This window comes from Merops nubicus, unplaced genomic scaffold, assembly GCF_000691845.1.
Source record: "Merops nubicus isolate BGI_N331 unplaced genomic scaffold, ASM69184v1 scaffold12453, whole genome shotgun sequence".
Taxonomy (NCBI): domain Eukaryota; kingdom Metazoa; phylum Chordata; class Aves; order Coraciiformes; family Meropidae; genus Merops; species Merops nubicus.
The window spans coordinates 25,074-38,470 of NW_008598313.1; the positions used below are offsets into that span (position 1 = coordinate 25,074).

General features: G+C 40.3%; 1 protein-coding gene across 1 annotated transcript in view; it reads left to right on the forward strand.

Annotated features, from left to right (window-relative positions):
- SOCS5 (suppressor of cytokine signaling 5) overlaps positions 1-2,707 on the forward strand; it is a 3,119-nt gene extending 412 nt beyond the window's left edge. Inside the window, 1 exon segment of the mRNA XM_008937009.1 lies at positions 1-2,707. This exon segment is cut by the window's left edge and continues 30 nt beyond it. Coding sequence (XP_008935257.1) covers positions 1-1,215 — 1,215 coding nt within the window. The 3' untranslated portion in view covers positions 1,216-2,707.
- Positions 2,708-13,397: the final 10,690 nt, after the last annotated feature.

A 13,397-nucleotide genomic window follows, 5' to 3' on the forward strand; every position in this document is an offset into this window, starting at 1 on the left:
CAGAGCTCCTTGGACACCGAAAAAAGGTTTGGTAGAACACGAGGTGGTTTGCAGAGGAGGGAGAGAAGGTACGGGGTGAGCTCTGTCCATGACATGGATGCAGTCTCAAACAGGACAGTAGGTAGCCGCTCTCTGCGCCAGCGTCTACAGGAGACCGTTGGGCTATGTTTTCCCATGAGAACTTACAGCAAACAGTCCAAACCTCTGTTTTCTAACAAACGAAAGATCCATCTCTCTGAACTAATGCTTGAGAAATGCCCTTTCCCCGCAGGCTCAGATCTGGCTCAGAAGTGGCATCTGATCAAACAACACACGGCGCCTGTGAGTCCTCATTCAACTTTTTTTGACACTTTTGATCCTTCCCTGGTTTCCACAGAAGATGAAGAAGACAGGCTCAGAGAGAGACGTAGACTTAGTATCGAAGAAGGGGTCGATCCCCCTCCCAATGCCCAAATACATACTTTTGAAGCTACAGCACAGGTGAATCCGTTGTATAAACTGGGACCAAAGTTAGCCCCCGGTATGACCGAGCTGACGGGGGAGAAGAGCGCGGCGGCTCCCGGGCACTGTGACTCCGAGGAGGACACGACGACGCTGTGCCTGCAGTCACGCAGGCAGAAGCAGCGCCAGGCGTCTGGAGAGAGCCACGGCCACGTCAGCAGGCAGGGGGCTTGGAAGGTGCACACGCAGATCGACTACATCCATTGCCTCGTGCCGGACCTGCTCCAGATCACAGGGAACCCCTGTTACTGGGGCGTGATGGACCGCTACGAAGCAGAAGCACTTCTGGAGGGTAAACCCGAAGGCACTTTCTTGCTCAGGGATTCTGCACAGGAGGACTACCTCTTCTCCGTGAGCTTCCGCCGCTACAACCGCTCGCTGCACGCGCGCATCGAGCAGTGGAATCACAATTTCAGTTTCGACGCCCACGATCCCTGCGTGTTTCACTCCTCCACTGTTACAGGGCTTCTGGAACACTACAAAGACCCTAGCTCTTGCATGTTCTTTGAACCGCTGCTTACTGTATCTCTGAACAGGACTTTCCCCTTTAGTCTGCAGTATATCTGCCGGGCAGTAATCTGCAGGTGCACTACGTACGATGGGATCGATGACCTTCCTCTACCCTCCATGTTGCAAGACTTTCTAAAGGAGTATCACTATAAACAAAAAGTCAGGGTGCGATGGCTGGAGCGGGAACCTATAAAAACAAAGTAAATGGAGATCAGAATAAGCTTCTAGAATATGCTTTTCCCCCGTGTGTTACAGTTAAACCGCAGCGAGCGCACCGACGGCGTCTAGCTTTTCTGCAGTATCCTATTTAAGCTGAGTGTTAGTATCCTGTCAGATGCTGCCTGCTGTTAATCAAACTAAGTCGTGATGCCTCTTGGAAACAATAAGCAGACACAATTCTGCACGTTTTTCATTAAGGCCTAATGAGAATATTTTTGCTAATTTCTAAATATTTTGTTTCCCTTTTATAGCTGTAGTAATTGGGTGAAGAAACTATGAGGCATTTTCCGTGGGGCATTCATGTAATGCTAATAAAGCCTTTATTAAAGGAGCATTTTCGCTAATATTTGAAGTATTTTTTTAAAAATTGTCTTCTCGAAAACTTTCCACTACTCAAAGTGCTAATTTAGATCACAAACAAGTTTCCAAATACTAGTGAATAAGAGTATTTTCTTTTAATGAAGAGCAGTTCATTATAAGCAGTCCATTAAGAGTTAATGGTGCTTTGATGCTGACAGATGAATCATGCTTTTCTCAGTGTATAAGGTTTCCTAATCATTAAGACTTGAATATGCCTGCTCAGTACTGTAGTTCTATTTTAAAAACACTTGGAGATTTAAGTGGCATTGTTAGCAAAAGTAAAACTGTCTTGGACAGTTAAGTACCTTCCAGTGTGAATTGCTGATTCAGTGGCAGGACGTGGGATCGGATTGTTGCCATGAAACAAAAGATGGTGGTTTTTTTTCAGAAACGTAATTTGATGGCCTGAATGCTAGTAACTTGCAATGGAAGGTCATAGTGAAAAGAAAAAATGTTTAACTATTTAAAGTCATCTGATATTTTTATGGAGAAATTTACAAGCGGTTGAACTATGATGACCAGAATACAAAAATCTGACATATCCGAGGTAAATGTCAGGTTTCAAAGGTACTGTTAATTAACACTTTATTTGTAAATATCTTTCCATTTACGCTTTTAAAAAACGTTTTAAAATAACATGCACTGATTATAGTTTCAGCAGACTACTTGGAAACAAGATTCTAAGATCTGTTTGCTTATTTAATTGGAGATGGAACTTGAAGTAGTTCTGTCTTAGACATTTTTGCACTAAAATTTTGTTGGAATGCCCTGACCCCTGTTTAATGTTTTGTACCAATAATGAGTGCTCCCTAGTTTCTTTACCAGCTGCTACAGTGTGTTATTACTCACTTCTCTACAGCAGTGACCTGTGCGAGGTAGGGAACATTTTGGCTGCAAGTACAATAAACGTTATTCTTGTATGCTACACTAACCCTTCTATTGATGTATTTTTCTGCTTGCTGTGCCTTGTTCTGGCTTTTTGTGCTAATAAAGTACAGTATGTTCAGTGTTATACTTGTATATCTGCTCTGTTTTTATATAGTCACATAACTTGTAGCAGTTAACTGAATTTTTACTAGGCTTTTCTTAGGACTTAGGTGTAGGTAATGCACAAATACTGTGCAGCTGAATATCAGTTGGTCAGCACACCATATTCCTGCTTTTTGTTACATGCATACCAGGAACCTAACAGTGTACACCCTTGAATAATGTTTCTGTAGTCCCTGCAAAGCGATGGACCTGTCTGCAGGCATAGAGCATTTTACAGTTTTTGTAACATAAAGGATAAATGTTAAGCAAAAAGTATTCTAAAGCATTATCGATCCCCTGTAATGGTTGCTGAAGGCGTTTCAGCTTGGGCTATAGCTAACTGCTATGCTTCATGTTTTGATACTCCCCATTGAGTAAGGAATCGTTATTCCTGTAAATTGACAGTACAGCAGTGGCATTTGTTCACTTTTAGACTATTTTAATAAATATATGTACACGCAAACTGGCCAAATGTCCTGTTTTTACCAAAGAATACTGTCAATTTATTTTGGGATATTTTTTTAGTAAAAAACTTAAGAGTGAACAGGTGCAATTTCTGTTCTATCAAACATTTATCCCAAGCTATGATAAACCAAAGTATTTGACAACTTCATCTGAACTTAAGCAATGTATACCTTTATGTTGGTAGAGCTTAAAAATTTACATCAACCGTGTCATCCTTTTTCTTGAACTCACAATGCACCTGAAGGGAAATGGTTTAAATAATTCTGTAATGACTGGAACAGCACTACATAGAAGCTCATACTGCAAGGAGTTAATCTGAAGCACCCAGAAAGCACTTTAAAACATGTCTTTATATGCTTGTGGAAAATTTGTGATCCCGTTATGCATTCTTTGTAGTAGCTTACCTTCTTTCCTGTGTTAAAAGACTTCAACTGTTGAAATGGAACTTTGTTTAGAAAATGTAAATACCGAGTTTATGTAAGTATGTGTACAAATGTGCTAATGGTCACTTAAGTTTTAAATTGTTTATGTGTCATTGGATATGCAATTCCTGGTTTAAAATCTTCTCTAAGCATAAAAAGAGGAAAAAAAAAAAGTCACCAGCATGAATTTGCACCTAAGTGTACCTTCACTGTGTTGTTCTCACTGTTCCCTCAGTTGGATCTGAATTCCAGATGAGTTTACTTCAAATCTTGCTTTCAATATTAGTATCCCACAGCCAACCTGCAACCAGGCTTTGTCCCACTGTAGGGACCTGTTTTTCTTTACACCCGTTGCAGTTCCTTGTCGTAAACTACCCAACAAGACTCCAGCTGTGACATTATCAATGTGATCAGGAACTCAAATTCATTTAATTTTTGTATCATGTGGTGGAATCTTTGGGGGGGGGGGGAAAGAGGTCCCACAACAAATCCCCAAACCCTTATCTCAGAAAGTTTGCTCTTGCATTTGTGTAAATAATCTTTATGGGGAGGACTTGCTGCTCCCTTAAAACACAAAAAAAAGAATGATCTATTTCTCTACAACTTTTTGAAAGCTTTGCTTCACTGAAATATACAGAATAACTTGCTAGTGTGGTTATGCTAAGAAAGTCACTTTTTAAATTATAGTAGACTTGACCATTGACTACTCAAGTTGCAGGATACTTGTTAATGAATACATTTTCAATTCTAAAGGCAGTAAAATGTTAGTATGTTAAGAATGCACGTAGTTGATTCCTCATTTCTGTTTGAGGAGTATGCTTTCACCTTCTGATTTTGTTTAGAAAATGTTATACTTCTCCAAAAGATGTTTTTTTCAATTTTTTTTGACAATAGAATTCAATGTAATTAAGTATGCTAGGATGATTCCAGTCTAACTTGGTTACATGACAGGTAAGTATTTGAGTCTCAGTCTTGTAAAGTGTTCTTTCAAGGTGATTCTCATTTCTGCAGAAAGGGCTATAGAAAGGGCTTACTCAGGAGGTTTATTTGGAAAACAAAAATCTTACTGAAATCTTTGACCAAGTTTGAGAAGAAACAGGGTGGTGGTGCTATGTGGGAATTAAGATCTTTGAATACTTGGCACAACTTTATGGGTTTGCATCTAAATACACGCATCATTCTATCTTAGAAGGTCAGCAACAGCTCCAGTTTACCAAGATAGGGAAGTTAAAATACGTGTAATTTCCATACAACATGTTCTCTAATGTTGGAAAATTACTGTGCAAATAAAACTGTTAATGCATTTACATACAGCGCATGGAGATTTTTCACTCTAACTGGATCATTGTTTGTAGAGCAGAATTACAATTTTAAAAAAAAGGGCATTAATTCCAAATCTTTTTAGGAATCTAAATCCCCATGGTTTTGGAGCAAAGTAACTACTGTGTTTTGACTACATATAAGGATCTACAGGCTGGGGGTTTTCACTGGTTTTAAAGGCGTACTGCTTCTGAAAGCACTCTTAAGGACATGTAGACACCTGTCCAGATAATTTACTTGTCAGAATGAAACTTCTTTTAAGAAAATAGGTTACAAAGCCATGTTTTGCGTTTATATACTTTAAATTTTGTCTGTATTTGAAGATTTGTTGTTAGGAAATGATAGTCTTTAAAAAGAAGCATACAGTCTTTGAAAGACCTGTATATCTGATGAGCGTTTGATCAGATGAATCCAAGCCTCTGCTAGATGTCATCCTGACAGTCACTCATATCTGTAAGTCCATATTAAAGGTTCTGTACTACTTAAGCAAAGATTTTGAATTTCTGTGGTACAAAACTGGTTTGCTTTATTCTCCATGTGCAAACCAAAGTGTTTGCAGAATGCTTTAAAGCTTGTCTCCGCTGCAGAGTTGCCTGTAAGATTGAAGCTGTCAAGTCAGAAGTTGCTGAATATTAGAGAGATGAATTGGCAGGAAGCACAGTTCTTTTTTTCAAAGCTGCCTTGAAATACAGTATTTAATGGAATAATATCAACTGTCTTCTGCAGTTCTTTGTAAAATAACACTGGTCTCCTTTTAAAATCATTCACATTTAAAATTATGAAAGTGCTTTTCAAATCTCCTTTTCCTAAAGTGTTCTTGTGAAATGATCATGTATGTGCCAAAAATGAGCTTGCAAGACTCTACCTACCATATGTATATATGTTAATAAGATGTCTCTGAGCATGTGTGCATTCATGGTCTCTTTGTAGCTACCTGATGTACACCAATATGCTGAGCATTAATATATTAGAACTCTAAAAATTCTCTCTGACTTTCTATGTATGGCATGGATTGCAAACAAAAGGACTATTTTATTTGTATCTTCAGCTGTATTTATGTATTATAGCCAGTTGATCAGTGTGTGTTCCTTCTCTTGTCACACTTGCCCAAACAGTTGTCTCCTTGCTGTGACCAAAGGAGATTTCTGTTGTTCATAATCGCTTTTTTAAAAAAACAAATCTTAGAATAGACAGAAATCAAATCATTTAACTTGACCATGGGTTTTGTCTGCCAAATGCAGTTGGCTTAGTATGTCTGGATTTTCAGCTTTTTTTTCCTCTCATTTTTAATTGAAAACGCTACTGGTGAGGGCTTTGAAAAGAAAAAGGCTTGACATTTTCACAGCAAGATACAGAAAGTAGATGTTTTGCACTGAGGTGTAAGGATCTGTTGAAGATGCTTTTTAAGAAGTCTTCCTCCTCTCACTATGTCTTAAATCAAGACTCTTGAAAAAAAAATACACCTCTTGATGACTTTTAACTTATTCATTTAAAGACTGAAATCTGATGCTTTTACTAGATTTGCTTGCATGTTGTCATACGGATTTGAGTAGTTCAAAGAAGGAAATTTAAAATCTGTTATTTCAATGAAGCATTGCCATTTCCTATTTTTATAAAATATTCCATTCACAAGAATTGTGTATCAATAGGATGTTAACCCAATACTGTCTTTAAATCTATTGTTGTCAAAGTAACTATCGTGTATGCTTTTCAAGCTGAATAACAGTTGACTTTGTAAATTTGCATTAAAGCTACAGCTGTTAACAGCGAAGTTTCTAAGGGCCAACACAATGTATTTTTGAGCTTAAGCTCAGGGTGCTTGACCCTCCACCCCCTCATCTTCTGTAGAAAAAAAGCTACATAATTGTTTGTGTGATATAGCTAATGTTGCACATTTCCTTGTTGAGCACACAGCAACACTGACAAGCAGAAACGTATCTGAACTTGCTGGTCTGTAGTAAAACAACCTCTGATTTCTCAGTAGGAGTTGTAACTTGGTGGCACGTTGGCAAAGAGGAAGCAAAATTAGGTAATTAGGTTTTGTTCTTCTCTGGGCAGCTGTTAAATTGAACACGGTATGTGTTTCCTGTGCAATTAGGTATATTAACTTTTTGGAGCCCTGAGAATTTTAATAGCTCTGGGAAGATACAAAAGTACTTGGCTGCTTTGTCACTTGCTTTTGTACTTGTAGTTTTGCAAAAGCATGAAGAGATTTATTTATTAAAATTGACCTTATGTAGTCACCAACTGTATAAGCACTACTTTGTAATATCTTTTCAGAGATAGCAAATTCCTCTATGATTATACTCAAGCTGTTTTGGGACAATGAATAATGACACTGTGGGCACAAATGAATTCAGATTGCACTATAAACTTTCTTACCAGAAGCCTTCATTCTTAGAAAACAAAACAAACCCAACCCTATGCGATCCCCGCACAGAGAAACTGTAGCTTTGGTGATGCAGTCTTTGGTAGGTGTCCAAAAAAGTGACACCCAGATGGTCCCTGGACCTTTTCCTGACATTCCAGTTGAAGGGCCCTGGCAGGCCCGCCAGGCACTCGAGGAGTTGGCTGGCAAGCGTGCCCTGCCGAGCGTCGCCCGATGCCAGCACCTTGTGTAACTGCTGGTTTAGGTCTCCCCAGCTTAGATGGCTTTTAACCCGCTGCAGCTTAAATGTTTCTCCACCCTGCCTAATTTGTCTTTGTTATCTGGTTGCCAAACTGTCTTGCATCTTAATATAGTAAGAAAATCATGTGATTTATAGCTACCCGACCCGTGTATTAAGTAATAGATGGCTCTGTCTTAATAAATGGGGTATAAACTACTATATTGTTTTCTTTTTATGTTTGTTTGGGAGCAAAAGTTGTGGTTTTAATGAGTTAAGTCTATACTATAAATACATATTTTTACAAATGGTTGTCATCAAAATAATCAGGTTGATCAAAATAATCTGTAATTCATGTTTATTCCAGTCAATTTCTGTTGCGTCTAAAATACTTGAGTGAAGAGATCTAGAGACTGATAATTACCATCTTTTGAAGCTTTATCATGCTGAAATTCCAGCAAGCTCTTAATTTAGCAAGTTTTCACTTAAATCTCCAGAATTTCCTTCCCCATTTGTGGGTTGAGTACACGTTTTTGTGACATAAATGTGTATTCTAGAGCCCAGCCCCCATGAGCCCCGAAAACAAAACTGTGGGGTTTTGGCTGGTTTATGTAGAGGTGGCCTGTGTAGTTTTAGCTTCGTTGAACATGCAGAAGATTAACTGTCTTCAACTTGGGTAAAATTAATCCATAATTGATTATTAAATCAAAGTAATGGAAATTACCTATTACAGTGATGTGTTACAAATACGAAGCTCTGTTAAACCTACGGCTGAGATTATAATTCTTAATATTACATGATTAAGTATGTTGAGTGTTTGGGTAAAGAAGATGCAGGCACAATAATTCAAAAGGGTTTTAGAACACTGGGTGATTTTTTAGCCTCTTCTTAAAAGTTACAGAAATTAATAAAAATTGCTATTTACAGGGTGTCTGATCTTCAGAGTAGTGTTAGTTGTCTCTTGTCTCTTTGGAGGAATATGTAAATTCATCTCAGTTTTAGAAATAGTACACAGGCTTTGTAAGAGTGCCATGAAGAGCTGCTTGGAATGGGCCCTGCGAGGTGTGGGGTAAGTTGGGCACGCTGCTGCTCCCTAGCTCCTGTTTCCCTTTAGTGAGAGAAGAGTGGTGATACCTGATCGGTTCATGAAATACTTCGCACTCAAGTGATGAGCAGCATAATAGAAGAAGTGGTCTGTGTTATTTGGGAATATCTGACACCTTTCCTTCACCAAGCAGTAGGCCTGAGGTAGGTGTGTGTGCACGGTCAGTATTTGTAATGCAGTGTTTTTGCTGAAGTGGTAACTGCTGTGCACGTGATATAGACAATGCACAGTAACTTGGGGTACTGAGCCTCGTGTGCCCCTGGTTTCCTTACCCAGCCTTTGTCAAGCCATGCTTTGAGTTTTCCCCACATAAAGGGTTTTCTCTCTGCAGGCTCTGTTGTGGACACAGTTTTTGCCTCCTCGCTTCTGTCATTTTGAGTTTTTTTTTTTTATATCCAATCTGATAAGGCTGATAACCTGCGAGCAGCGTGTGAGGAGAATTTCCTGGCCTGAGCCAATGGATTGCTGAGATTGTTATCATTCTGTACTACAGAAGCACCCAGCTTTATTTATACACTGTTTGTCTTCAGTTTCATTATGTGCCAAAAAGAAAAAAGCCAGACTTTTCCTTCAAGCAATTGCTTGTAAAACCACTCATACTATGGGCGTGTGAATGCCTGATGCTTCAGCAAATGCTTTTTTGCCCTAGCAGTGTTTGTGAGGGTACTCACCTCCTCCCTGGTCTTGCAGCACATGTTGTGTACTCTTGGTCAGAGGATGCTTTCACCTTGTTCTCCTAACTGTCCAGTTGAGTTGGAGCTATCAAACTTTTCTTAACAGGAAATTTGCTTTCTTGTCTTTGTGGGCATGCCTTTGCATAAAGGCTGTGGCTTTAAACTGTTCCAGATGTGTCGGAGCCACTGCTGACCATCAGATGAGTACTGCCAGGGTTTATGCTGTTCAGGAAAAAGCCAATGAGAGGAATTCTGTGAATAGGAGTTTTAAGCCAAGAATTTGCAAGAAACATCAAAAGTTTCAGTTTTTTTTTTCCATAAAATTTTTAGCTTCATCTTATTCCGTGCTTCAAGGAGTCTTAATTCTTATTCCAGGTCATATTGATTATTTTTTTTTCACATTGGAGGGGAAAGGAAAAGAATGGAAAAGGCACTTGTAACTAATTCCAGCACAAACTTCGAAAGAGCCATTTCCACAACTGCTATCCGTATTGCTTTAAGACCTCCTGAATTTCTCAGGTGTCTGGTATCTCTCAGGAATTTTAAGACTGGCAGCAGATCCAAAGATACAGTTGCCCAGAAAAGTTGAGTAGCACCCTGAAACGCTACTTGGCCGTGGCTCTCAGTAGATGCCTTGGGAGTCACTTTCCAGCAGGCCATCATTTACTCCACCATGTAGTTCGTAGACGTTGGTGCCCTCCAGACCTTGCCCTAGGTCTTGGTTTCTGGCAGTTTAGACACTTAACAAAGGTCCAATTACTAATCCTTGCACTCCTATCAGGGCCACTGCCATCTAATGAGACAGCCTAAGATGGTCTGAGGATCAGGATGTGGCTCAACCTTCCCTGCTTCTTGGGGAGACCTGTTGTAGGTGGGAAAGGCACCAGCATTGATCCTTATCTCTGGCTAGGGAATGGATCCAGTCATCAGCCCTGCTTTCCATCCTCTGCAGTTAGAGAGCCTTCTTTACCCTCCTGTAGCCGTAAGTCCCAGGTTCACAGGATAAGATCTGGTTTGGCTCTTGTCTGTGAGCCTGCAGACCAAATCCCTCTGCTCTTACAGGGCCAGTTGTAGCATTCCCCTTGTCATGTGCAAGATAAAAGCGATTGTACTTGGCCACCTTGGTTCATGATAGTTGAACAAGGCTCTCCTCAGGTGGCCTTTTCTATAGTACAGTATCTCTGCACCCCTATCATGAACAATTTGCCCTCTGAGCAGTGAGCTGCCTTTGGTTTTGCCTAAGGGTGTGTCTGTAGGGTTATTGTCCCCTTCACATCATTTCAACGGGCTCCTTTTTATTTTTCAAGACAATGTCTAGTCTCATCGTGTCCATTATTACTGACTCAAGTTACATCTTATAATTTCTTTGCTTTGCTACAGCAAGTTTTGTCAAAAATAGCCAAGCAATTTACTAATCAGTAACGTTGATCAAGTAGGCACTCATCTGTCAACATCATGTCTCAGACCTGCTCACAGATTTTTAAGTCGGCATCTCCTCTCAAAGCTCCATTCATTGCCCTCAGTCCTTGAGTCATATGATCCTGGGTGTTAAGTCATGGCTTTGCTTTTCTGTTGGGAGATACCCTAATTAACAGTAGGAATGAATGCCAAAGCCAAGTAATTAGATTCTCTGCTTGAAGTTTAGTCATCTCTTTCCCCCAGGGACGTGTTCCTCCCTCTTCATTCTGGCATGCTGTTTGCTATCTGAGCTTCTTAGTTAAAAGTTTGTCTACAGCCATCTTTGCTACTGAAATGGTAGTTTCCTCCTTCATTCTGCAACGATTAGAAAACGTAAGGATTTAGAAATATTTCCTTGTATTCTCTTTTCCATTTCCTCTCCCTCTGTTATTTTAAAATCTCTTTCCTTAGGCAATACTTAAGCTGGTTTAGACATCTGTAAAGATCAGATTTTCAGCCTGTGGCACCCATTCCAATGGCTGTCAAATCGATGAAAAGGGTGAACAATACATGACCTTACAGCTGGCCCTGCCTGTACTGCCTCTGTCTTGACAAAATCACCTTTTGCATTTGCTTTGCTTTTCTATCGGAGTTGATGTGAGTTTTGTTTGTGCTAATTATTCTTTCCAAAACCACAGATGTTCATATCTGAATCATCTAATTTTATTTTGGATATTAAGGAATATTTTGGTTTGCTACACATGAAACTGGTTGCAGCGACCACAACAGAAGTCCAGGGCTCAGGGATTTTATCTAAAGGTTGTGGTACTGGAGAGCTGGTGGTGACATCATCTGCAATGAAAGTGAGAGGATGGAAATATGAAATACGATTAAAATATCACCCACCAAGACTTGGACAGCTCAAATGGACTAGGTGAGGAGAACAGCTCCTTGGAGCTGGGGTTACATCTGCATGAAGGAGCGTGCTGATGTGAGGTCGTTCCAGGCTCGGTGTGGTTTCAGCAGAGCAGTAGTACCCTGCTCCCTACTCTCCTAAGGACTGCAAAATACTTCACCACGTGGTTTGCTCAGGTTCAGGGGATAACAGGGTCCTCTGCTAAGCGAATAGTCTGTGGAAATGGATTTTGCTTCTGGAAAAATGGCACTTCAGTGACCTGTCCTGAAAATACATTTAATCAGAGTGACTTTAATGAGGGGGGAAATATAAACACAACATCTGCTCCAGAGAAGGTAAGCAAAGTGTGTGCCAGTGGGCGCTGTGTGAGTGGTCGCAGGAGCACTCTGATACCTTTCAACTGGGATGTAGCAAATATGTGTCTTAACAGATAGATTTATATTTTTAATAATTTCCTGAAAAATTGCAAGCTTACTGAAGCCATCTTTGAGAGGATGCTTTTCTGTACCAAACCAATCTCTTTGCGTGGATGAGGAAAAAGCTGGAAAACTTTGGGCAAACGCTTTCCCCTCAAGCTTTTTGAACTAATCAGTGGATATGCAAAAGGAGTACAAAACATTCTTACAATGCTTTCATGTGCAGAATGACCTTCCAAAGATGCATCTTCATTCTACAGCTTACTTAATTGAATGTACTTGTGTGTATATATCTAGATACCTAGCTTCCCCCCTCCCAAAGTTACTGTGCAGTTGTTGTTGGGGCTGTGAAGTGTTCAAGGGTTACCTTCTGGGGTGCACCCCACAACTCTAGCTCCCCAGCTAGCCAGCCTGTCAAATTATTGCAGCTTTTGAGCTGTGTATTTGTGTGTTGTTTGCATGGAAGCTGTGACGTGGGGCAGGTGGCCACGGGTGTTGCATGCTCACCTCTTTTCTCAAAAAGTCCCATAGCATGGATGTGCTGTCTTGGACCCCCTGTGAGACCACAGTCCTTCAGGAACAGAGCTGTGCTTTGTTCTCTGTCAGCATTAGGTCACTCACCCAAATAAGAGCTTCCTTGTTGTGTGTTTTCTGCTGGAAAGCTTGAGCCTCCATTATTTCTTGCTTACCACATCTGGCTTGGGACCCGGTGCTATTTCGTGGCCTGTCACACTGCCTGTGTACCCATCCTCTGTCATACTATCCCATCAGAGGCTGACTCAGACCACTCTTTGTCCTCAGCAAACCGGCTGGGACTGCACAGTGGCATTCCCTATTGCTCCCAGGTCTTCTCTGGGTTTTGACAGTCAAACTTTTTTAGGATGACACGTGGTCATCCTGGAGCATAATTCTCAAAAACAGTCATCCACAGCTACAGCAAAGACCTCAAGCTCAAGTCATGTTACAGTATGGAGATGGCCAAAGGCTCAGCCTGCTGTCCTCCAGCAAGTGGAACCAGCTGCAGGGGACATTGTGGGCAATTTTTCATTGTATAAATTTCTCCCTCAGGATTCTTCCTTGGAACACACCCCAAAGAGTTTTGATCATGATCCCAGCAATCACTCATTTGAAAGAAATGTTCTTCAACCTCACAAAGATGATTAAAACAGGTCATGCAAACAGGAAGCATGGTAATTCTCTTGGATGTGTTATCCTTTGAATGAGGTCCTATGTGTCTCTGTGCTTCGTGTATATAATTATGAGTAAAAATGTAGATTTATTTAAAAACTAACTTGCGTTTTATTTTGAAGCTTGCTTGCAGACAATTCACTGCCTTTTATATTATGATGGTGGCTTTTCACTGCAAACTGGGATGTACCCCCATTCCCATTCATAACAGGACTACTCATTTTGGGATGGAATCATCTCTTTGTAAATCCCATTTATTATGTGAAAG